This window comes from Lepidochelys olivacea, assembly GCF_965140295.1.
Source record: "Lepidochelys olivacea isolate rLepOli2 genome assembly, chromosome: 26".
NCBI lineage: Eukaryota > Metazoa > Chordata > Testudines > Cheloniidae > Lepidochelys > Lepidochelys olivacea.
In genome coordinates, this window is record NC_140436.1 from 225,766 (window position 1) to 252,807 (window position 27,042).

Consider the following 27,042-nt stretch of genomic DNA (forward strand, 5'->3'; position numbering starts at 1 on the left):
TTAGTGTCTTGTTTGTTGAGTCTCAGAATTGATGAAAACAGGAAGTCTCCTAGTTGTGAAGAAAAAGATTTTTCACCTTGTGCTGCTGGAGCAGGGTTAAATTCTTTCTGTTCTCTTTGAAAGAGTGCTACGTTTACAAGATCCCTTACTGTAGAAGACTGTGGGCAAGAAGGTGAAAGAATCAGTGATAAGAACAGCACAGAAGATCAAGAAAGAGATAACTCAGGTTTTTAATTGTACTGAGACTTCTTAAAATTCTCTTAAGATAAGTGAGTTCTATGTGAACTCTCTGCAGGCATCAGCTGCATGAAGTAGACCAATGCTTATTCCCAAAGGAAGTACCATAACGCTTTCCCCTGCTGTACTAGTGGGTTACTTTAATAAATGGCACGGCGTGGCTGCCAAATTGGATTATCCACAGAGGGCAGTGGCTGCTGGTTGAGCACAACTATCCTGAGTGAACTTGTTTTCAGTGGAGGGATATACACTTAGTTCCTCCACTCCAGGCTGCAGAAAAAAATTGTATTTAAGGACAAAAAAACCCCAATTTGCAAGATAGTTAGTGCATCCAGCTCTTAAGCTTTGCCAGTTGTCCTCCTACCCTGTCCCAAACATACAGCCACATACATTTTCCCTCCTGGGGAGAGGAAAAGAGAGAAGGAAAGAGAAAAACACATGTGACAGAAGCTTCACATCACTTCATGCACCACTGGAAAGCATGCGGATACCCCTTTGATAGGCATGATATAAGAACTTGAATAGAATAGCTGGAAATCTGACATGCTTATTTTTATCTGAAACAGAAACTGTTAATGAGATTGTCTGAAACCATTCAAAAGTGAACTGCAAAACTAAATGAAGATTTAGTTAATATTTTAGGTTAGTAGTTGTGGAATGCCCCTTAAAACATGGTTGGTTGTATTTAGTACACATCTGGGATTCAATTTTTATTTTAGTTTTGCAGTTCATCTTTAATAACATGCTGGGTTGCTTCAGGGTGTCATCTTACACAATGTTTCATCTGTCTGAGAACTCGTGTAGGAGATAAACAGAAGCATGATGCATATGCACATTTTAATGGTAATGAGTGGTTTTAGATTCAGTTGTAATAAGGGGGATAGGAAGATCCTGCAGCAGAAAAGTTTGTCCTTTACATGAGATTTGGCCCTTTTCAGCTTCTCAGGAAACTCCCATTGACATAGTCTATAGCTCTCTGACAGGAAGTTTCAACTATATTTCATTTATGGATGAAATCCCCATTGAGGTCAATGGCAAAACTCCCATTGACTGCAGTAGGGGCAGGATTTCACCCCAAATCTTTAGTATTCCTGAAATATTTTAAACAAAGTTGCTTCCCTGGCAAAGATAAAGGCATGGTTACCAATCACTGAGAAGTGATCTCTGAGATGGGTAAAGTATGAGAAAAGCACATGTAAAAGTGGGAGTTCTTTTCTTCTGTGGAGGTGATCTTGGAAGTTAGTTCCTTGGGAGGAGGATGCTGGGATAAACAATGTAATGAAGTACACTCACTGGAACATGCCTCTCACACCCACCTATTAGTTAATTAGATCCTTGCTCATTAGATTGTACCTCTCTTGTTTGCTCCTGCTTGCTTAGTGCCATAGTGTAGCCTGCTGGACCTAAATCCTGCAGTAACCACCCTCAATTTCTTATGGTCAACTGCACTAGATATTATGACATTTTGACAATTTCAAGTAAATTCAGAAACAGGTTTTTATTTAAAAATAAAAACAAATACTGCAATCAATTTAGTATTCCATGTGTTTATTTTCATGTTAAATTAATTTCAGATCAGTTTTTATAACGTTTCCACCGCTGCCCCCAATATTCACTTGATGATGTGGCACTGGACTTGTATTGGCAACGTTCCTGGTAGGTAAAAGCAATCAGGAAACACAGGAATTTGTCAGAGGAAAGATGTAGCTTTTGGCTACTGGATAAAGGGCTAGTTGGGGACATGGGGAGAAGTGGCTTGGGATTTTAGCACTTAGAATATGCTTGAGCTGGAGAGGACATGCATATCCATTTTTCCTGGCCCTGGAGTAGGAGCATAGAGGACTAGAAACTTGAGTGGTGGCTTGAGCTATCTGCCCCTGAAACCCTTGGCATAAACCAACTATCCCCATGCCACTACTACATTCAGCAATGATGGATAAATATTAACTGCTTGTTTCTGCCAAAATGATTGAACAGTGAAATAGCAATGATGGCCTTTAAACTGTCAATAGGTTTCAGCATAAAAACTATACTGAAATGGATTGGGACATTTCACCTGTCAGTGATTGCTTTAGACAGACTGTTCACATACTTAGACTATATCTACACTTCAGCTTTTGTCAGCAGAACTTACATCGCTCAGGGGTGTGAATAAACCATGCCCCTGAGTGACGTAAGTTACACCAACATAAACGCCGGTGTGGACAGCACTATGTCCATGAGAAAGCTTCTCCCGCCGACATAGCTAATGCCTCTCATGGAGGTGGGTTTATTGTGCCAACAGGAGAGCTCTCTCCTGTCAGGATAGAGTGTCTTCACCAGATGCACTATATGGGTAGAGTCCTTAGAAAAGAAATTTTGCCTTAGGTCAGAGATTCAGATTTTAAAGTCTTTTCTCTCAATCATGATGGCTACAAAAATTTAGATTCTAGACATGGGTGGTGGGTGAACCCCGGGCTCAGGGAGCCTAGCCCCCTGGCTCACCTGCCCCTTCTGCCCGAGGCCCCTCCCCTCCCACTGAAGCCCAGGGGTCTCCCCTTCCCCATGCAGCCACCAGCCCCACAGGCTCAGGCCGCCCGAGCACGTCCCACCCCCAGTGCACTGGTGGGACAGCATGGCCCCCAGCCCCGGAGCGCCGGGTGGGCGGGCGGCGTGGCCCGCAGCCCAGAGCGCCGGGTGGGCGGGCGGCGTGGCCCGCAGCCCCGGAGCGCCGGGTGGGCGGGCGGCACGGGCCTCCTCCTCCCCTCAGCCCCAGTGCGCAGGCCAGCTCCCATTAACCCCAGCCTCTGGCCCCGGCCCCAGGGGGAAGAGCCCCCCGTAACACAGTGCCAGGAAGCAGAAAGGGGCTTTTGAGGGTGGAGCAATGGGCAGGGCCACGCAAGGCTGTTTGGGGAGGCTCAGCCTTCCCCTGCCTTCAATATCCGCGGCCCATGATTCTAGAGCACATTTCTTTGGCGAATAATTGATTCTAGCAAGGATCATGTCTATTTCACTGTGTTGCAGAGGAATGAGTACAGTTTTCTCCTATGTAGGATTTTAAAATTACAGAAAGGTAGGATTTCCACAGTCCCTTGCTGATTTTAAATATTGCCTCCCCAGATGCCTTATGAAAAAAGCAATATGCGTAATGTGAAATTTTAAAGTAACATTTTTCATATGTATTTGTATAAAACAAGAGTTATGAGGTGGAAATGTAATTCTGTGAATGAAAATACTATTGGGCATAGGGCCCTTGACAAGGAAATATTTTCCGTGTTGTGGATATTAGTCATCCCACTGTGTAAGGAAGTATAGGGCACAGCATCTGAACAGCTGAATGGTGTTAATGTAATATACATCCCCGGAGTTTTGGAATACTGTATTATCATTAATACGTAAAAGTTGAATGGGGAGAGGCCACTTAGTTAGATATACTTATCCATGGAAACTTGCCCCCCCCCCAAAAAAAATTGTGGAAAAAGGAGAACTTTTCAGATTCTTCAAAGGGAATGAATAGAACATGGCAGTTTTCAAGTGATCCAGTCCCAACATCTGGCAGCCCTAGCTTTAGGGACACCCGGAGCATGCGATTGCATCCCTGACCACCTTGGCTAATAACCACAGATGGACCTATCCTCCATGAACTTATCTAAATCTTTTTTGAGCCCAGCCATAGTTTTGGCTTTCACAACATCCCCTGGCAACGTGTTCCACAGGTTGTGCGCTGTGTGACTAGTACTTCCTTTTTTTTTGTCTTAAATCTGCTACATATTAATTTAATCAGGCGACCTCTGGTTCTTGTGCTATGTGAAGGAGTAAATAACACTTGCATATTCAGTTTCTCCACACCATTCATCATTTTATAGACCTTTACCATATCTCACCTTAGTTGTGTGTTTTCCAAACTGACCAGTCCCAGTCTTTTTAATCTCTCCTCAAATGGAAGCTGTTCCATACCCTTAATAATTTTCGTTGCCCTTCTCTGTACCTTTTCCATTTGTAATGTATGTTTTTTGAGATGGGGTGACCAGAACTGCATACAGTATTCAAGTGTGGGCGTACCATGGATTTATATAATGGTATTATTATATTTACTGTCTTATTATCTACCCTTTCCTAATAGTTCCTAACATTGTATTAGCTTTTTTGATTGCCACTGCACATTGAGCAGATGTTTGCAGAGACCTATCCACAGTGACTCCAACATCTTTTTCTTGAGTGGTAACACCTAATTTAGACCACATCATTATGTATGTGTAATTGGGATTATGTTTCCCAATATGCATTACTTTGCATTTATCATCATTGAATTTCAGCTGTCATTCTGTTGCCTCGTCACCCAGTTTTGTGAATTACTCAGCACTGAATTACATGTATGTATGTATGTCTGAAGCATCCATCATCCTAGTAACTATGGGCTTGATTTTCAGAGGTGTTGAGTGCCTGTAGCTCACGTTGCCTTTAGTTAGAGTATTGGGTGCTCAGCTTTTCTAAAAATCTGGACTTTGTGTTCTTTATATCATAAAAGTGTCATATTTAACAATCAAAAAGACAGAGACACAAGGTGGGTAAGGTAATATCTTTTATTGGATCAATTTCTGTTGGTGCGAGAGACAAGTTTTCAAGCTTACGCACTACTCTGCGGTCTAAAATGTTGTCGTAACACTGTGAATCTGGATAACATGGTGAGTCTGGACCATTGCTGAAGAATTCTGCAAATTTTTATGAGGGCAGGTAAGTGTTATCCCCATTTTATGTATTAATAAACGGAACCAGAGACTAGTGAAATTACTTGTCATCTTTCCCATTAGTAAGTAGAAGGGAATTCACTTTCTGTTCCAGAAAAACAGTGCATGCCTTCTGGGAGTGTACTCTAGGGGAGTCGAGCACTTACCATTAAAGGGAATCACTCTTTATTCTGTTATTTTGGTTACCTGGTTTGGGTTCTGGCAGACCTCTTGCAGGCATGAGTTCTAGAATGCACTGCTGCTGACTTCTTGTATTAAAATGTGTGAGGGATTTTTATTTAAAACAAGGCTTTAATTTCTACTTAAAAAAAATACTGTGTGCTTTTTGCATTTCTTTATGCTTTGGCTCCCTTCCTAGGTGTCAGCATGTTTCTGTGGGAGGTGAGGGGACAGAGAAATAAAGGAGCAGGAAATACACACATCCCTTTGGAATGAAGTGGTAAAGCTGCCAGCTAAAATAGCCAATCTCATTAAAATCAGCTACAATCCTGAAGGATTGGAGAGTAGCAGCTGTTGTACCTATATTTAAAAAAGACAGTAGGGGTGACCCAGGGATTATACAAGTAAATCTTACTGCTGTTCCTGGTAAACCAGTTGAATTTACAATTAAAAATAGAACTATAAAGTACTTAAATCATGGTATGATAGGGACTAACCAGCACAGATTCTGCAGTGGAAAATCATGCCTCACTAATCTACTCGAATTCTTTGAATGTGTCAGGATATTGGTGGATAGACGGGAACTAGCTGACATTTATTTAGATTTTCTAAAGACCCTGGAAAAAGTCTTTTACAAGGGATTCCTAAAGAAACTAAGCAGTCAGATGAGAGGCAAAGTTCTGTATGGATCAGAAACTGACTGAGATAAAAAACAAAAAATAGGACTAGATGATTAGTTTTCACCAGGGGAGAAAGTTAATAGTGGGGTGATGTTAAATATATTTATTAATTATATGAAAAGGGGGGTGAGTTGTCAGGTGGCAAAATGTTCAGGTGACACAAATTATTGAGGTTAATTAAGCCCACAGAAGACTGAAGAACTTCAAAAAAGATCTAACTAAGCTAAGTAAAATGGTTGCACAATGACATACGAAAGTCAGTATGGATAAATGCAAAGTAATACATATTGGAGGGAATTATTTGAACTTCTCATACACCTTACTGGGTTCTAAATTAACTGTTCAGTTCTGGTCTAGGGATGTAAAATGTTAGCCAATAAGCATTAGTCTTACCAGTTAACCTGCCTTACCTGTTAACCCCCAGGTCGGCTGGCTGACCCCAGTGGCCCTGCACTGGCCGACCCCAGCCCAGGCGGCTGGAGTCGCCCCAGCCCCTCTCCTTTTAATCAGTTAAACATTTAAACTATATAATTTTAATTGTTTAAACGGTTAACTTTTTAAACAGTATTTATATCCCTATTCTGGTCATCACAGCTCAAAAAATAAAATAACAGAATTAGAGAGGGTTCAGAGTCTGACAACAAGAATGGTTAGGATCATGGGAATACTCATATATTAAGGGAGATTGAAAAGGCTGAAACTGTTTACTTTGGAGAGGAGACAAATAAGAGGGGACATGATAAAAATATACAAAATAATGAATGGTATAGAGAATGCCAGTTGGGATCTTCTCTTCACCAAATCCCATAATACAAAAACAAAGAGACATTCAATGAAATTGTAAGGTTACAAATCCAAGACTGAGAAAGAGAAACTCTTCTTCACACAATACTCTATTAGCCTGTGGAATTCCTTGCCATAAAATATCACTGAGACCAAGATCTTAGCAGAATTAAAAAAGGATTTTGTGTGTGTGTGTCTGTACACACACACACACTCTCTCTCTCTCCCTAACATGTATGTACACACACACACACTCTAACATGAATATCTAGAGTTGTTGGGGGAGCAGGGAACTGTTTAAAAGGGTTATAAACCCTGTTTCAGGGCGGGCACCAACCTCTAGCTGTTGGGGATTAGGAGGAAACTTTCCTGTTGTCAGATTGTCCCATAACTACCCCACTTCAGAGCTCTTGCACTTTCCTCTGTAATAACTGGTACTGGCTGCTGTCAGTGACAAGATTTTGGACTAACTGGGTTATGGGTCTGATTCACTGTCTTAATTCCTTGTGTTCCTAATTGAACTCCTTTCCTTTTAGCTTTACTCTTGCAGACTAACTCATATTTTTAAGTCAGTCAAAACTTGTGTAGCTTGAGAAAATTGAGCAGCAGCAGGGACTGACCCTGGAGTGATTCACTGTGCAGAAGTATTGTAGCAATGACATGTACACCAGATGTACACAGGCCTCCCACCAGGAGGCTCTAGAGTGGGGTGAAGTGAGAAAGTGGTGGACTGTTTTTCCTCTCATCTAGCTATTATGTCCCACAGGCAGAAAATAGGAGGGACTACAGTGCAAAGTGCTTGAGGCCCTGCAATGGCAGGGAAATTATTAAGTGAGATATACCCACCCAGATAATTTTGGCAAGTGTCCCACATGCTGCATAGGAAGATGACCCAACTCAAAATTTTTTGTTTCAATTTTGGGCAATTTGACAAAAACAAAGGAGAACTAGATTCATAAAACGGTAGGGGGAAGGAGAAAGCAGACTCCCTATAACCATTGGCAGATGTGCAGGTGAATGAGCCTCTGATAGTGTGGCTGATGTGATTAGGTCCTATGATGGTGTCCCCTGAATAGATATGTGGACACAGTTGACAACGGGCTTTGTTGCAAGGATAGGTTCCTGGGTTAGTGTTTTTGTTGTGTGGTTGCTGGTGAGTATTTGCTTCAGGTTGGGGGGCTGTCTGTAAGCAAGGACTGGCCTGTCTCCCAAGATTTGTGAGAATGTTGGGTCATCCCTCAGGATAGGTTGTAGATCCTTGATGATGCGTTGGAGAGGTTTTAGTTGGGGGCTGAAGGTGATGGCTAGTGACGTTCTGTTATTTTCTTTGTTGGGCCTGTCCTGTAGTAGGTAACTTCTGGGTACTCTTCTGGCTCTGTCAATCTGTTTCTTCATTCACCTGCACATCTGCCAATGTGATATATGCCGTCATGTGCCAGCAGTGCCCCTCTGCCATGTACATTGGTCAAACTGGATAGTCTCTACATAAAAGAATAAGTGGACACAAATCAGACCTCAAGAATTATAACATTCAAAAACCAGTTGGAGAACACTTCAGTCTCTTTGGTCACTCGATTATAGACCTAAAAGTGGCAATTCTTCAACAAAAAAAACTTCAAAAACAGACTCCAACGAGAGACTGCTGAATTGGAATTAATTTGCAAACTGGACACCATTAACTTAGGTTTGAATAAAGACTGGGAGTGGATGGGTCATGACACAAAGTAAAACTATTTCCCCATGTTTATCATCTCATCTCTCCTGCTGGTAATAGCTCACTTTACCTGATCAGTCTTGTTCCAGTGTGCATGGTAACACCCATTGTTTTATGTTCTCTGTGTATATAAAATCTCCCCACTGTATTTTCCACTGAATGCATCCGATGAAGTGAGCTGTAGCTCACGAAAGCTTATGCTCAAATAAATTTGTTAGTCTCTCAGTGCCACAAGTACTCCCTTTCTTTCTACTTTTTATAAATAGTCATTGGAGCAAGGTTCTCCCAGCTCTAATCACAGTCCTCAACCAGATTCCTTGCATATCCTTTACATATTTTCAAGCAATTTATGTTTGGAAGGAAAATAACTGTTAGCTGATATTTCAGCAAATATCTGCCTTCTTTAGGGCCATATCTGTTTTCATTTTAATACAGTGCCCCAAAATTTACTAGGCATTTTACAGATATGTAAGATGACATGTCCTTGTCCCAAAGAAATTACCTTAATAAAAAAACAAAACACATACAAAGGATGCACAAGAAGTAACATAAAAAGGTGATTGAACTGTTATGATTGGCTCATAAATTGTGCCATGATTTTTACGATATTTTTACATTTTAAGATTAGTGTTTGTAATAGACTGCAACCCTTATGTATCTTATAATTACTGTTAACCTAGTCATATAACCTCTATCAAGATTGTGTAGATTTAATTAGGATACCTGCAATCTTCTAATTTATTATTAGTCAGTAAATCTTCTATCAAAGTGGGCAATAACCCACAGTACATATTCAGTCAGGTTCAGATTCTGCAGAGATTTATGTGTATGCTTAGTTTGAACTTGATCTCATTGGAACTACGTATGTGTTTAAAATTAAGCACGTGTTTGCAGAATCAGGGCATAAGGTATTACAAACAGGAGTTCACTATTTAATCATTCTCAGTCTATTTCCTCTTAAGTCTTGTCACTTAGTAACTTCAATTAATTGTAGTTACATGAGCATGATGAAAGTATATATAACATCTAAATTAAATAAAAATCTTACCAGTTTCTGAAAAGGTTACATCATTAAAATAAATTATTTTCTAGTCTCAGTATTTAAGTCAAATATAGCCCTAAAATGTCAATGATTGTTATAATCATATCACCTAAGAGCTCTAGTCAGAGACCAGGACCTCAGTGTGCTAGGTACTGTACAAACACAGAATAAAAAGACAGTCCCTGCCCATGGAGCTTACAATCTAAGTATAGAACAAGAAACAACAAATGGATACAGAGAGACTGATGGAGTAGAAGGAAACAATGACACAAAACACCCATATATCACGAACCTAATCTGGCCCTATTGATATATGTATGTGGTCCACATGATAGGCTCTTTGGAATAAACCAAAGGTCCCCAAACTATGGCATGTGTAAATACAAAACTAACACTAATGCAACATTAAGGTTTTGAGATCAAACACTCAAAAGTTAGAAAAGTCCAAAATTAAAGTTTCTCTGGCAACATTAACTTGACCATATTGCACATCTAGCACATTTCATGGTAATTCTGTAAGATGTTGCATTTAACAAGTGTGAGAGAGAGAGAAAATTCTTCAGTGCCAATACTGCAGTGCATGTGTGCAAAATGGACAAACTAATGTCTTGGGGGAAGGAATTAAAATCTGTGGGTTACTGGTTTGTGTCACTTACATTCTCTTTGAGCTTCACCAGAGGGCTTGAAAATTCTTGAAACTAACATATGTGCACTTAACTAGTTGTGCATGTGTAGTTGATCTGTTTAAATGTGCACATGTAGGTTTAAGGTAGTTTTCTGCTGTATATACTGAGTTTGCAGTTTTCAAATAGCCATACCTTGATTAAAACAAAACCAGTCCAGATTGCTGGTTTTCATTCGAGGATTATCTCCTTTGTTTCATGTTTCAAATTTAGCTGTTTGGCCAAAGACCTATCTTAAGTGTGATGACAATTTTTTTTTCATGGTGAAAGTTTGAAGGGATATTGCTCAAACCTTCAGCAGCAGCAAAAAAGTGCAGTTTTGGGCAGAGATCAAGTACAGAAAATTTGATTCAAGGTTACAGTGTTAAGAAGTTTTTTGTGTATGAAAGCAGCCAAGGTCTTTATTTGAAACGGTTTTGCAACCAGTCATCAGTACAATGAATCAATAGCTGTAAATTTTTAGTCCAAAAAAATAAAAATTATAAAAAAATAAAAATTTTTAGTTTTACTAGTGAAACTTTTTGGATATTGCTTTAACAATATCTTGTGAGTATAGTTCTTTAAATTCATAGATCTCAGAGTTCTTTCTAAAAGTGGGTGGTGGCATCCCAGTTTTACAGATGGGCTAACTAGTATACCAATGGGTTAAATCACATGTTCGAAGCCATACTATGGGTCAGTAGCAAAGATGGGAATACAACACAGGTCTTCTGACTCTCAGCCAAGTGTTTAGTCCATTAGACCACAGCTTTGGACCCTGGGCCAAATACATCCCTGATGTAACTCCTGAATGTCAGGGGAAATACATGGATTTTTACTGTAATCACCAGAACCGTGCACAGTGTTCCAGTTGTGATTTCCTGTTTCTTTATCCTGTGTGATGTATGTACCTGCAGTCTCCTGGTGCCTCTGTGATGCACATATACATACAAGTGGGAGAGCAGGCTGCTAGTAGTTTAATTACAGCTTTGCATTCTTTTGACGTTGTATTCTCTTGCAGTGGTGACTTCTTTCTATGTGATTTGCATTAGCAATTCATATTTCCAGATGACATCTTAGTGTGAGACTTGAACACTCTTATGGCTTTGAAGAGTAGATCAGAAATACTTCAGGCTTATTGGAATGTATGAAGTAATTTTATCATCCTACAGTCCTTTAAAGATGATGAGGCTTCACTACCAGTAGCCTGTAAAGTTTTCCTTGAGATATGTGAGTGACTGAGATTAGGATCTGACACAGAATTCAGTCCTAAAATGATGAAGTTTATTGTTTATATTGAGTATTTATCCCAGCTCTGTTATAACAGAACAGAACTTTTATGTTCAAAGCAAATCTGTAAGTACCCTTAATTGCTTAAATTTTACTTTCTGCGTTGGTGGTGTTTTGCCACCTTTGAAACAAAGTAGCATAATATAAAATCACAACTTGGATGTAATTGTAGCGCTCTCTTCTAGTTACATTGCTTCTATCAAATAGAATTTAACCAAAGGAACATTAGCATCATGATAGCCCTTAATTCTGACTGAATTGGAAATCTATACAGTTTCAGATGTTGGCATAGAGATATCATTATTTATTGTCTAATGGTCAGTTATGTAAAATAATTTTCTGTTAGCAACAGCATTTATGTTTCATATACTAACTTATGTCAGAAAGATTATTCTGATGTAGTTCAGATTCATTATGCAAATGGACCATAGGACTTTAGTCTGAAACAAAATATCCTCTTGGAGGGGCGATGAGAGAATGGGGCACAATGAAATCCAAGATGTGAAATGGTCTTATTTTTAGTGATCAGGTTGCTGGCAGAATTAGACAGGTAGAATTGAAAACAAATTAACATACTAGTTTTAAAAGAAGTTCATGAATGAGAAATATTTTCTGATTAATAAATGTTAATGATTGATCTAATCTATCTCTGATTATAAATAATGAATTAAAAATGTCAGTAATGGTTGTTTTGATGAGTTTAAACCCTAAAAGGATTGTACTGCATGTACCATTGCTTTGAAAGAGAATAGCTATTCTTGTTGGGATTCTTATTGAGTAGGAGCTGCAGTGGCCCAGAGGACAGAGTACAAGACTAGGACTAGAGGGATGTGGGGTCTGTTTCCAGCTCTGCCACTGGCCTGCTAAGTGACCCTGGGCAAGTCACTTCACCTCTCTGTGCCTATGTATCCCCATTTGTAAAATGCAGATAATGATACTTTGCCTCCTTTGTAAAGTGCTGTGAGGTCTTCTGATGAAAATAGCTGTGTAAGAGAGAGGTGGTAATGTTATGGCAAAGATCATGTTTGTTTAATAATAAGGTAATTTGCACTTGGAGTAATAAATGCTGCATAGAAAGAGGACACTGCAGCTAAGGAGAGGCAGTGGGATAAAAACATCTGACAGGAAAATACAAAAGGAAGAGAGTAAAGGCAATTTCCTAAAATGTATCAATTCACATAACATAAATTAATGCACCAGCAAATCATGTATTTCCCAGAACTAACCTTGAACAACTAACTGTCTAGTATCCTAAGCCTAACCAGGAATGGAAAGATAAGGTTTGTGGGTGCCTGGTATTATCCTCTCCTCTCGCAATTTTAAATGAAGACAAGGGATCCATGCACATCACCATCCTAACTGTGGATGGAGATATTTACACATGGCTCATTTTACCTGGTTTTCCCTTCCATCAAGAAACATGTCAAACCCTGCCTAGCTTCCTCCTTCAAACAAGAGAAGAAAGTGTCTGTGTGTTGCATCCATCTATTGTCGTGTTGTTTGGTCTCTTATCCAGAATGCTAACCAAGAATGGAGGAAATGGAAGGGAATCCCTTAGCTATCCCAGGGATATAATTAGATACAGAACCAGTGGGATAGCCACTTGGACATTTCTCAGTAGGTTACTCTTAAAATCTCCTTAATCTGAGGGTGAGGATTAAAACTTCTGATTTTATCCATACATTTTTTGTTGTTTTTTTTCCCCCAAATAGTCATTCCTTTCCAGATCCTGCTATGCAGTTAGCATCTAGCCCCAAGATACACACTGTGGGAATTTTCTACAGCATTTGTCTTGAGTGCTTCCATCTGGTGGACACTGTGGAAAACACAACCCAGTCTCTGTCCGGTGTGTGGTGTGCACTGAAGTCTGACAGAGAGAAGTGACAATAGCATCCCCCAAGTTGTATTACTGTTACATAAAATCAGTCTTTTGCTTGCAAAAAGACCACTGTTGGATTGGTCCAGCTACATTGAAGCATCTTGTATATAAATGAGATCTGCGCATTTCTTTCTGGCATAGAGTTGCATCCAGTAGTAGATGTGATGAACATCTAAGATTGTATAATATATTGGAGCACTTTAGTGTGTGATTGTGTAATTAAAAACTGTATCTTAATGCAGATGTACAAAGGGGGGCACACTGAAAGTACAGAATTAAAGTTGGGAAATGCCAGAATTAAGGTTGAGTGCTTAACCTGCAACCTTAGTGTTCTCTTGATATAGTTTTTTAATGGAATTTTATGTGTATGTTAATTTCCTCTTAAAGCTACAATTCCCAGCCACATCAATACAATATATGTTGTATCATGAGGTTAGCACTAACTTGTATATAATTCTATATAATTTTTCCTCTGCATGCTATGTAAGTTGTATAATTAGTTGAAAATTTGTTCAACAGGCTATAGAATGATAAATTATTGAGCACTTTGATCTCTGCTTTTCTCTCACAGCCGGTTGCTGAACCAATTCCCATCTGCAGTTTCTGCCTTGGTACAAAAGAACAGAATCGTGAGAAAAAACCTGAGGAGCTCATCTCGTGTGCTGATTGTGGCAACAGTGGTAGGTGACCACTTGTAGTGCTCCTGGAAACAACTGTATCTCTCAAATGCGGCCACCATGGGCCTTCCTTGTGGCCACAGCCTCCTGAGCTGTGATGAGTGGGGGAGGAAGGGCAAAGTCCCGCCCCCTTCCCCTCCCTGTTGCTCCTGGATGCACTGCCTTGGTGTTGATTGCTGGGGCTACCAGCAGGGATTGGGCCCTGCCCCCTCTGGAGTCACCTGGGGCACAATGCTGTAGGAGCAGGCAGCCAACAAGTTTCCCGCCTTCCCAGGGGCGTTGGGCTTCAGCCCTGGGGTGGCAGGTTCTGGACATGGGGCTCCAGGCTCCAGCCCCCCGCTACCTCCCTCAACCCCTGTCTCCGCTGGTCCCACTGCCTCCCCTGACCCTCCATCCAGGGCTTAATTTGTCCCCAGGCTTGCCAGGGTTGAGTAAGTCTGCTGTGAAAAGTGATACTTGTATGTTTGTTAATATCACTTTTCACAACAGACTTACTAGCTATCAGTAAATAATATACATATCCAGATCATTATAATTTATGCATATTTATTTGGTTTTCCTAAAGCTAATTAAGTATTTTAGGAAAAAGTGTGAGAGTGACCACCAAAAATTTTGTCCTGAGAACCTCTGATCTAATATGATGTGCCCACATGACTGTCCTGGATGGGGAACAATAGGGTTTGGCTAGCTGATCTTTGTGCTCCTTCAGCTTGGGGGACAGTTGCATTTAAGTGCCACATAACTAGTCCAGTAAGCCCGTTGTAAACTTTTTAGAAAGCTGTCTTCTTTATGGCTAATTTTGTCATTTCTTTGACCCGAGTTCAGCAAAGCACTTAGGCATTTAAGTAGGTACTTAAGTGCTTTGCTAAATGAGGCATTTATACCACACTTATCCAAGACATCCTGAAGGTGTAAATTTTTAACAATGAGAGTAATTAACTATTGAAACAATTTACCAAGACTCATGGTGGATTCTCCATCACTGGCAATTTTTAAATGAAGCACTGGATATTTTTTTTAAATGATCTGCTCTGGGAATTAGTTTGGGGAAGTTCTATGGCCAGTGTTACACAGGAAGTCTGCCTAGATGATCACAGTGATCTCGTCATCAATTCCAGGGCCAGAAGGGACCATTGTGATCATCTGGTCCAACCTCCTGTATAACACAGGCTGTAGGACTTCTCCAAAATCTGTGGTTTCAGAGTAGCAGCCGTGTTAGTCTGTCTCCAAAAAGGAAAAGGAGTACTTGTGGCACCTTAGAGACTAACAGATTTATTTGAGCATAAGCTTTCGTGAGCTACAGCTCACTTCATCAGATGCATGTACCCAATGAAGTGAGCTGTAGCTCACGAAAGCTTATGCTCAAATAAATCTGTTAGTCTCTAAGGTGCCACAAGTACTCCTTTTCTTTTTCCAAAATCTGTCTCTCATCTTAGTATCCCACAGTCATCCTCTGTGCCTTTGTTCCATGTTGATGACTCACTTGATTCTTTAGCTGCTCGACTCCTTGCCCTCACCTCATTTTACCTGCAGCACTGGATCAGCTCTCCCATTGACCATAATGGCCACCCTAAATCTTGCCACTTTTTCTTGCATAACTTCTCTAAGACCCAGACTTTGCTGTCTTGCCTCATTTATATCCATTCAGAACGCTTGCTGGAAACATCAATTTTCAGACTCACTGCTATTTCTTCTCTACACCACATCAAATGCAAACTACTTATCTTCACTTCACCACCTATAATCTGTCTCCTCTACTACCAGTGATGCCAGCATTCATTGTCCATTTGTTAGCCCAAATATGCTTATTTGAAAATTTTTCTCTCATGCTGCACCATATGCCTCGGAGAACTTCCCCTTAAACATCTACAAAGCCACCTCGTTGTCCCCTTGCCAATCCTTCCTTAAAACTCTGTTCTGCCATGATGCCTGCAAAAAACTTGACAGTGGTTAGGTAGCTGATGTACTGTGACCACTGCTTAACTTCGCAACCATTACTGTCTCATTGTTTCCTTGTGCTCCCTATTTGTATCCATCTGCTGTACCTTGTCCTGTACTTAGATTGTAAACTGTTGGTGGCAGGGACAGCCTTTTTGTTATGTAGTTATAAAGTGCCTGCAGTGTGGCTCTGATCTAAAACGAGTTACAAATGACTACAAAAAATATCAAGTTAGAAGTTCACTTTAGTCATCTGCTCATGTGTTCAAAATGATATACAAAGGACAGTTTAGCTATAAAAAGATCTTTATTTGTCTCTATGAGAAAGAATCAATCAGTTCACAAAAATTTCTTCAGTTAAGTCCAAATGTATTCAACTAGGAAAGGGGCTGCCAAACTTCATGCAATATATCTGATTTTGAGCTGTAAGTTTATATGAGCTGGAGCACCAAGTCCTGGTGAGATCTGTGTTGAAATAGAAGGCGCTTCTGGGTATCTGAAACTGTATGTGAAAGATATGACTAATTAGGCCTCCTCTATGTCTGTCCCAGAGCAATGACAGCAGCAGAATTGCTTCCTTGGGGTTATCTATCCTTTTTTCATAGGTCATCCGTCCTGTTTGAAGTTCTCTCCAGAGCTAACAGTTCGAGTGAAGGCCTTACGATGGCAGTGCATTGAGTGCAAAACTTGCAGCTCCTGTCGAGATCAGGGCAAAAATGCAGTGAGTACTTCTGGAACCAAACATTTACAGCTTCTGCTTGGCTTATCTTTGGTTACCTAGTGAGACTCAGAACTAACCAGTACTCTGTACATTTATGGTTGGGAACTTGACGTAGCCTGTCTGGGGTCAGTGGCAACTGAGAGCTGGACCTGGTGCAGTCCTCTGATGTGAAGCTAACTAGAGCTGTCTGTCTTTTTCGCAGGATAATATGCTATTTTGTGACTCATGTGACCGAGGTTTTCACATGGAGTGCTGTGACCCACCTCTCACCAGGATGCCGAAAGGTGAGGATTCTGTGTAACAAATGGGGGAATTAAAAGATATGTTGGGAGAGAGGCAAATTGAAAGTATTGGCATATCAGAAAATAAGAGAATTCCCGTCTCCTCCTTACCCACTCATTGCACCACTCATCTCACTCATTGCACCACTTTTCCAGTATTAAAAGCCATAGAGTGAGGAGAGCATGTACTTTCCATGTAACCTTCAGATGAGAATCCTTTATTCTCTTCCTTTTCTACTTTCAATAGAAAGAATCAAAATGTTAAATTCCTGGTTTAAAAGTTTTCAGAGGTCTGAGGGGATGGAGGTTATGGTAGCAGATTATCATTATCAACTTCTTTGGGTGAGTGAGTAGCTTTGTGTAGAAGAAAAAAACTGATATGCAGTCCTTCAAGTGGCAGCAGATATTTCTGTTTGTGCAGTTAGTAGCTCCTGGAGCATAAGCTCAATTTATTCTGTTCTTCTCGTACCTCAAAGGCCATGTATAAGGGAAGTCTATATCGAAGTCTTCCCACATGGTGTGGTGATGTCTCCACCTAGTTTGGAGGCACTATCCTTAAGTAAAGTAGGAACTCATTCAATGGATTTCCTTCTGTACTATTCTTCTGATAATCTGATGCCTGGGCTCCTCTATGCTTGCAGGAAGCATGCTTAAAAACTTACCTATAGAGCCTTTCTGGAGTGAGTGCTTCCACTAAGGCAGGATTTGAGTTTAGGTTGCTAGGACAGAAAGATAGTTTTCTTACAACCTTATAGTAATGGGGGTCTGTCAGACTGTTCTTCACTCCATCTGGAGGGGACCTTTCTTGCCTCTGTTTTTTCTTTCATCCTGTGATGAGGCTTTGTGTCTTACAGGTATGTGGATATGTCAGATATGCCGGCCACGGAAGAAAGGAAGAAAACTTTTACACAAGAAGGCAGCACAGATAAAACGACGCTATGCCAACCCAATAGGACGTCCCAAAAACAGGTTAAAGAACCAAAACACAGCGTAAGTTGCTTTAAGGAGAAAAAGAAAGTAGGGGCAGGGGCGGGGGAATAAATGGGACTTCTGTGCAGGGCTTAGTGTCCTACTTAAGGTGAATATCTCTAGCCCTGGTCTACGTTAGGAACTTACATTGGTATAGCTATGTCTCAGGGGTGTTAAAAAATCCATACTCCTGAGAGATGTAGCTATACCAACCTAACCCCTGCCCTAAATTGATGGAAGAATTCTTTTGTCAAACTAGTTACAACCTCTCAGGGAGGTGAATTACCTACGTCGACAGGAGAATCCCTCCCATCTGTGTAGGTAGTGTCTACACTGAAGCACTACAGTGGCACGGCTGCAGTTGTGCCACAGTAACATTTTAAGTGTAGGCATACCCTTAGTACATAATTTTTTTCACAGTACTAATATTAACTGTTTTATACAGAATTTGATTTCTCAGACTACTGTGTACAGTCAAGGAGTGTTGGGGCATTTGTTCAGTTCTTTCTCCCTTTGCTGTAACTAGAGGTTTAGATTTAAAGTATTTAACCCTTGTTACTTCAGACTAGCTTTGCTGGTTTACAGCAAGACTCTATTGCAGCAAGGCACCGCTCCTGTCAACGTAGGCTAGTTGCACTCTAGTCCTCAGGAAATATTGGTAGGAGTTAGAAAAGTTGTAGATTACATACACTGCAACAATGAATGAGAAATCTGAAACAGAAGTTGCTGAATGTGAGCAACCCATTAAAATGATATTTTGTGATGGTCTTAAAGGGGCACTGATGTTTAGGTCAGTGGAGGGAGCATTCTCTTTTGTTCCTTCATTGTAGTGGGGAGTTCTACAACATAATGGGCTTAGATGAGACCACTCTTAAACCTAATAGAGTACAAGAAAGGCAGGTCATGTGTATTTCACAGTTTCATGACTGCAGACTTAGTTGCAACATTCAGATACCAAGCTTGCATTTAAAAAAACACGTTTCTTGCCCCTATGAGTATGTCCACACAGCAAAATAAAACCTGCGCCTGACCCATGCCAACCATCTCTGGCTTGGGCTGCGGGGATGTTTAACAGCTGTGTAGACTACCAGGCTCGGGCTGGAGCCCAGGCTCTCGGACCTTGGAGGAGGGGACCAGACAGGGAGGAGGTAGGCAATGAAATAGCCCTGCAGCCAGAGCCCCATGAGCCCGAGTTGGCTGGCACAGCCCAGCCACGAGTTTTTCTTTGCTGTGTAGACATACCATTAGGTTGCAAAGTAAACCTGTGAAGAAAATAGCAGTTGTTTCATTGATGTCTGCCTGAGTCAACAGATATTCTGAAACAACAGCTCGGAGAAGCATGAACTGTCTTATCCGTTTCAATGGGTTTTTAAGCCTAAAACCTAAAAGATGACAGTTTAAATCTCAACATTCTTAATTTTTTCACTGGTGATTGTTTTAGCAGAAACAGCCAGCTAATGTGCATATCCCACAGTCCTTAATTGTTCGCTCAGCTGTCAAAGCCTTCAGCTTCTTCCTGATGGTTTCTACAATGCAGGTGTGCTGGCAATATAAAATCTTTGGCATATCAGAAAATGAAGATGTGGGGACAGCATAAATAAACTGACTTTAACATGAACATTACTAATACTGTGGCTGCAGTACAGATTGTATAATTCAATTTCACTTTTCATTCAGTAAAAACCTACATTTTTATATTTAAATAATCTGCTAGAGAGTTTCCAGTAAGCAGGAATAGTCTAGGATTTTGCTGTGGAACTTAGGCCCAGACTGTCATGCAGTAAACAGGGCTTTATTGAATTGTGCAGTTGATGTCTAGATACCGTGGTGATTGGCGTGGTACATAGATGTTAAACCAGTTTATTACCTTACCTAAATCTCTCTCTCTCTCTCTCTCTCTCTCTGCCACATCTACTGTCTGGCCCTTTTTTCGCCTCCTGGTTCTTTAGATCGAAAGGCCCCTTCAGTAAAGTTCGAACTGGCCCTGGTCGGGGCCGGAAGCGCAAGATCACTCTATCCAGCCAGTCAGCGTCATCGGCAGAAGGAGGATACCTGGAACGGATAGATGCCCTGGACTTCTACAGAGACAGCAGCACCACCTTGAAATTTAACAAGAAAACCAAAGGGCTCATTGATGGCCTTACCAAATTCTTCACCCCCTCCCCTGATGGGCGGAAAGCCCGAGGGGAAATGGTGGACTATTCTCAGCAATATAGGATCAGGAAAAAGGGCACCAGAAGATCTAGCACTTCAGACTGGCCCACAGGTAAAGGATCTGTCCCCTTGTCAGTCAAGGCAGCCTCTTTTAAGCCAGGAAAGGGTTCACTGAGGTAGAAGATATTGAACAGAGCTGGTAGATGGTAGAAATTTGATCTAGAGAGTAACAGATTCAAGTGCAAAAATGAATTGGACATCATAATAGAGTGACAAAGTGGGTGAGGTAATATCTTTTATAGGACCAGTTTCTGTTGGTGAGAGAGACAAGCTTTTGAGCTTACACAGAGCTCTCCTTTAGGAAACGTACTCAGTGTCACAGCTAAATACAAGATGGAACAGATTGTTTAGCATAAGTAGTTAAGACATATTTCAAGGGACTGTTCAAGGTGAAGTGGCCAGTTAACACCTTTCCAGTCATAGCGGGGACAGGTGAGGAAGCGGGAAGGGAAGGGGTTAAGTGGGTTATAGATTGTTGTAATAAACCAACAAGAGGGAGGGATAGCGCAGTGGTTTGAGCATTGGCCTGCTAAACCCAGGGTTGTGAGTTCAATCCTTGAGGGGGCCATTTGGGGCAAAAATTGGGGGTTGGTCCTGCTTTGAGCAGGGGGTTGGACTAGATGATCTCATGAGGTCCCTTCCAACCCTGATATTCTATGATTCAGGGGGTAGCCATGTTAGTCTGTATCCACAAAAACAACAGATTATGCCCAAATAAATCTGTTAGTCTTTAAGGTGCCACCGGACTCCTTGTTGTTTTCATAAATCCAGTGTCTCTGTTCAGTCCATTGTTTTTAGTATCGAGCAATGTTATGAATTTAAGGTCCCAGGCTTGTCTTTTGAAGGTGTTATGCAGGTTCCCCCTGTTTTTTTGTTTGCTTTTTGTTTTTGTTTTCCTTTCCATCCTATGACTGGAGAGGTGTTAATGGGCCACTTCACCTTGAATGGTCCTTTGGCATGTGTGTTAACTGCTTGTGCTAAACAATCTGTTCCACCTTGTATTTAGCTGTGACGCAGAGTACATTTCCCAAACCTGGAGAAGAGCTCTGTGTAAGCTCGAAAGCTTGCCTATCTCACCAACAGAGGTTGGTGCAATAAAATGTATTACTTCATCTTCCTTGTGTCTCTAATATCCAGGCGCCAGCACGGCTACAACACTGCAATGATACCATGATAGAATAGCAAGTTGGAGAATGGAAGATACGTATGTGTGTATGTATATGTGTATATATATATATAAGCATAGAAGGTCATAGATAGATAGATAGATACAGTTCCAGTCCAAAAGGAAGGGGCTAAGGGTGGCCTGAGAAATCTGTAAAGTCATGTCAAATATTGTTTGGGAAAAGTGAGTGACTCGGAGGCCAGGGCTAACTTAATAAAAGTTTTCTTATAAATAGGGAGGTGAAAGTATGAAACAGGGAACAACTAAAAACAAACTTGTATGATAGAAAGAACCCTTGTGAGTTTCTTTTGTGTGGCATATGTAGAAGGTATGTACTGTTCTGGAATATGAGAGGTTCTGCTTTGAGTAGTCCTGGACACATTCTTACATGCCACTAGATGGCACTCTGGAGGGCATTAACTCTCCTCACTCTAAGAAAAGGAGGACTTGTGGCACCTTAGGGACTAACAAATTTATTTGAGCATAAGCTTTTGTGAGCTACAGCTCACTGAAACCTGTCATCTCCTCACTCCGTCTCCAAGTTTCAAGCACTTTTTTCAGCTAAAGAATGCTGTCTGGGTTGCAAATCAAGTGACAGTGTTTATGCTCTTTTCAGTCTTGTGTAATTTCCTGTATTATATGTCAAGTAATATCCCCTTTTCCAAAGCACCAGAAACCAATAAGATGATTGATCACTTAGTCACTGATAACTTTAACTGCCCCTGTATAACCAATGGATAATATTCAGCAATGCCATGCAGGAAATCTGTCTTTAGAAATAATTATTAACATGGATACAGTTTTGTCACAGTAAAATTAAGCAAAATTCACAGAACAGTCATGGCGGGGGAAAAAAGGACAAAATCAGGATATGGTCCCAGCAGGGCTGAAGACGAAGCCAGAGCCCCACCATGCAAGGCGCTGACAGCCAGAGCTGAAGAAGTCATGGAGATCTGTTAAAGTCATGGAATCCGTGACCTCTGTGACCAAATTGTATCCTTAATTATGAACATCAGACTGGTTGACTTTGGAAGTGTAAAATGGGCACTTGATGGTTGTGGGATGGGATGAAGTGCTGTAATCTCCACCACTCTCAAATAATCCCCAGCAAGCAGGCTGTCAAATTGCTGATGTGGCTGCAGGGACGGTTACTTGAATATTGAGCCAAGAATGTTGTAGCTCTGTGGAGTTCAAGTGCCTTCTCTGGGGCTGGTGAAAAGATGGGAAAAGATGCAAGAGCCTTACAGTTTTCACTCAGATTTTTCATAAAGTGGAATATCTTTTCTGGTGGTTGAGAGGTATATAGCCCAGTCTGTTCTGGGAGGGGCAGAAAAAGCCCATGTTTGTTTGACTGGATCCCTGCTTACCAGACATAAAGCAGTAAGCCATATGTAATTTCCTTTGTTTCTGAATTCTCATTGTGTGCATGTCATTATAACAACATGAAAACTTAAGAGACCAGCTATTTAACCAGGTCCAGTATGTTTGCATTATCTCTTTCAGGGCCATTGATCCAAAACTATCTATTCCTGTATGGTCTCAAACATCAGAAACGTGGCAAAGTGACTAAGGCTATGTCTACACTAGAAACCTTACAGCAGCACAGCTGTACTGCTGCAGCTGCACCGCTGTAAGGTCTCCTGTGTAGCCGCACTATGCCAACTGTAGAGAGAGCTCTCTGGGCGGCATAATTAAACCACCCCCAGCAAGCAGCGGTAGCTATATCAGCGGGAGAGTGTCTCCTTCCACATTGCTGCTTCTGTCAGTGTAACTTATGTTGGTCAGGGGTGTCTTTTTTCACGCCCCTGAGCAACCTATGTTTTACTGACAAAAATGCTTGTGTAGACATAGCCTAAATGCAGCTGAGCCTCTTCTTACTAGAATGCACTTATAGCTTTGCTAATGATCAGTGAGAAATTTCTCTCTCATTCACAGACAATCAGGATGGCTGGGATGGAAAACAAGAAAATGAGGAGCGGCTTCTTGGGAGCCAGGATGTCATGACTGAAAAAGATATGGAGTTGTTCCAAGATATTCAGGAGCAAGCACTGCAGGTAAAGTCAAACTGTTAGTGTCTGGGAAATCTTAAACCTGTGCTATAAATATAAACGGAGAGAAAAAGAACTCCTACTGCTGAATCAGTCTGTCAGAGCAGCTAATTGCCCTATCCCCCTTTCTGAGAGAATGCATAGTAATGGGTAGTTGATTCAAGGATGCTGAACGTTGTGACTGATTAGCTTCACAAATTGCAAAAAGTTCATGAGAAGAAGAGGTTTATGTTCTAAAATAATATATGTTAATCATGCACCTTTGACCATCTTACATGCCCTCTGTCCACTCAGTAGTGCACACCTCCTGAGACTTATTCTAACATTCTAAGATCCAGCAATCATTAAAAAACAACCACCACCTGTAAGGTAAATGTTCTCTTCCCCAAATAAGGAAATCCTCCCTTTCCCTCAAACACTCCCTCCCCAAAAACAAACAAACAAACAGACAGAACACCCACAGAAAACAAAACAAAAAAGCGTCTGCCTGAAGCCCAACATGGTCAAGATTCAGCTGTAGTCCAGTGACCACATTTTTGATAAAATCTGATATTTCAGATCTTGCAGTGCAGAAATCAGAAATATTTTGGCATCGAAAAGGAGAGATCATCATAGCTTCTATTTTTGGAAGATTTTGAGATATTGGACTTAAAAATCATTACATTTTTATTGACAGGTTTCAGAGTAGCAGCCATGTTAGTCTGTATCCGCAAAAACAAAAGGAGTACTTGTGGCACCTTAGAGACTAATGTTAGTCTCTAAGGTGCCACAAGAACTCCTTTTCTTTTTACGTTTTTATTGTTGTATATAGTGTAGTTGTAGCCATGTTGGTCTCAGGATATGAAAGAGACAAGGTGGATGAGGTAATGTCTTTTATTGGACCAACTTCTGTTGGTGAGAGAGCCACGCTTTCATGCTTACACAGAGCTTCTGAAGAAAAGTTGTGTGTAAGCTCAAAAGCTTGTTCCTCTCACCAACAGAAGTTGGTCCAATGAAAGATATTACCTTACTCACCTTGTCTCTCCAATGATATTTTTAGGTATTTTTGGTCAAACTGAGAAAGATCCCATTCAGAGTGAGTGAGAGACGGATATAAAAAAATATAAGCAATGTCTGTTTTATACTGTAAAACAATCTTGTGTGGAATATCTGTGAACATTTTAGTAGTATTTTTCCTGCACGTCCCCATCTTCATTCTCTGCAAAATTTGAGATCTGGGCCTAAGGAAATAGAAAATCTATACTAAGTGCTTTGGGGGTTTGTATCTGTCAGGCACTGCCCTGCCCTAGAATCATAGAATCATAGAATATCAGGGTTGGAAGGGACCTCAGGAGGTCATCTAGTCCAACCCCCTGCTCAAAAGCAGGACCCATCCCCAATTAAATCATCCCAGCCAGGGCTTTGTCAAGCCTGACCTTAAAAACTTCTAAGGAAGGAGATTCCACCACCTCCCTAGGCAACGCATTCCAGTGTTTCACCACCCTCCTAGTGAAAAAGTTTTTCCTAATATCCAACCTAAACCTCCCCCACTGCAACTTGAGACCATTACTCCTTGTCCTGTCCTCTTCCACCACTGAGAATAGTCTAGAACCATCCTCTCTGGAACTACCTCTCAGGTAGTTGAAAGCAGCTATCAAATCCCCCCTCATTCTTCTCTTCTGCAGACTAAACAATCCCAGTTCCCTCAGCCTCTCCTCATAACTCATGTGTTCCAGACCCCTAATCATTTTTGTTGCCCTTCGCTGGACTCTCTCCAATTTATCCACGTCCTTCTTGTAGTGTGGGGCCCAAAACTGGACACAGTACTCCAGATGAGGCCTCACCAATGTCGAATAGAGGGAGACGATCACGTCCCTCGATCTGCTCGCTATGCCCCTACTTATACATCCCAAAATGCCATTGGCCTTCTTGGCAACAAGGGCACACTGCTGGCTCATATCCAGCTTCTCGTCCACTGTCACCCCTAGGTCCTTTTCCGCAGAACTGCTGCCTAGCCATTCGGTCCCTAGTCTGTAGCTGTGCAGTGGGTTCTTCCGTCCTAAGTGCAGGACCCTGCACTTATCCTTATTGAACCTCATCAGATTTCTTTTGGCCCAATCCTCCAATTTGTCTAGGTCCCTCTGTATCCTATCCCTGCCCTCCAGCATATCTACCACTCCTCCCAGTTTAGTATCATCCGCAAATTTGCTGAGAGTGCAATCCACACCATCCTCCAGATCATTGATGAAGATATTGAACAAAACCGGCCCCAGGACCGACCCCTGGGGCACTCCACTTGACACCGGCTGCCAACTAGACATGGAGCCATTGATCACTACCCGTTGAGCCCGACAATCTAGCCAACTTTCTACCCACCTTACAGTGCATTCATCCCGCCCATATTTCCTTAACTTGCTGACAAGAATACTGTGGGAGACCGTGTCAAAAGCTTTGCTAAAGTCAAGATACAATACATCCACTGCTTTCCCTTCATCCACAGAACCAGTAATCTCATCATAGAAGGCGATTAGATTAGTCAGGCATGACCTATCTGATTAGTTCAGGACCTCTGTCCACATATGCGGTTTGAAACTGAATGTAGTGCAGTTATTCCTATAGCATCATTCGTAAAGCTATATTTTAGTCACAGGTGTTTTTAGTAAAAGTCATGGACAGGTCACGGGCAGTAAACAAAAATTCATAGCCCGTGACCTGTCAATGACTTGTACTATATACCCCTGACTAAATCTTGAGTGCTCTGGGGGTGGGGCACAGCCTGGGGGTACCGCTGCTGCATGGCGGAGGAGTTTGGGAAGGGTGGCAGGCTCCCTACCTGCCTCCACACGGCTCCCCGGAAGTAGCGACATGTCCCTCGGCTCCTAGGTGGAAGTATGGCCAGGAGGGCTCAGTGCACTGCCCCTGCCCTGAGTATCGGCTCCGCAGCTTCCATTGGCCATGGTTCCCGGGGGTGCTGGGGCAGTGGTGCCTGGGAGCGGAGGCAACACGCAGAGCCGCCTGGCCGCTCCTTCGCCCCGGGATATGTTGCTGCTTCCAGGGAGCCCCCAAGGTAAGCGCCGCCCGGAGCCCTCATCCCCTCCCGTGCCCCATTCCACTGACCCAGCCTTGAGCCCCCTCCCACAGCCAAACTCTTGCTGTTGCTCGGGGAGCGGTGGCCCGAGACTGCCACAGCAGCAGCCGGTGTGGCTGGCCCAGGGGCTGCCTGAGCCTCACCAGCAGCTGCAGAAGTCCTGGAGGTCCCAGAAAGTCACAGAATCTGTGACTTCCATGACAGACTCACAGCCTTAATCATTAGGCATGCATAGCATTTTACAGGTAAACTGAAAGTACAGATTCTTGCCATGAGTAGCTTACAGTCTGTTAGACAAAGGTCAGATGGAGGCAGCAAACAAAATAGGGAAGGTTTCAGAGTAACAGCCGTGTTAGTCTGTATTCGCAAAAAGAAAAGGAGTACTTGTGGCACCTTAGAGACTAACCAATTTATTAGAGCATAAGCTTTCGTGAGCTACAGCTCACTTCCTCAGATGCATATCGTGGAAACTGCAGCAGGCTTTATATATACACAGAGAATATGAAACAATACCTCCTCCCACCCCACTGTCCTGCTGGTAATAGCTTATCTAAAGTGATCATCAGGTGGGCCATTTCCAGCACAAATCCAGGTTTTCTCACCCTCCACCCCCCCACACAAATTCACTCTCCTGCTGGTGATAGCCCATCCAAAGTGACAACTCTTTACACAATGTGCATGACAATCAAGTTGGGCTATTTCCTGCACAAATCCAGGTTTTCTCACATCCCCCCCACCCCCATACACACACAAACTCACTCTCCTGCTGGTAATAGCTCAGCCAAACTG

At 41.8% G+C, this 27,042-nt stretch overlaps 1 protein-coding gene across 1 annotated transcript in view; it reads left to right on the forward strand.

Moving 5' to 3' along the window:
• The window catches only part of KAT6A (lysine acetyltransferase 6A), an 80,159-nt gene that overhangs the window by 18,048 nt on the left and 35,069 nt on the right, over positions 1–27,042 (forward strand). The window contains exons 3-8 of the mRNA XM_084614930.1: positions 13,745–13,853; positions 16,394–16,509; positions 16,712–16,793; positions 17,645–17,780; positions 19,709–20,025; positions 23,074–23,192. Of these exons, the coding sequence (XP_084471056.1) occupies positions 13,745–13,853; positions 16,394–16,509; positions 16,712–16,793; positions 17,645–17,780; positions 19,709–20,025; positions 23,074–23,192 (879 nt within the window). The remainder of the gene's footprint in view (positions 1–13,744; positions 13,854–16,393; positions 16,510–16,711; positions 16,794–17,644; positions 17,781–19,708; positions 20,026–23,073; positions 23,193–27,042) is intronic.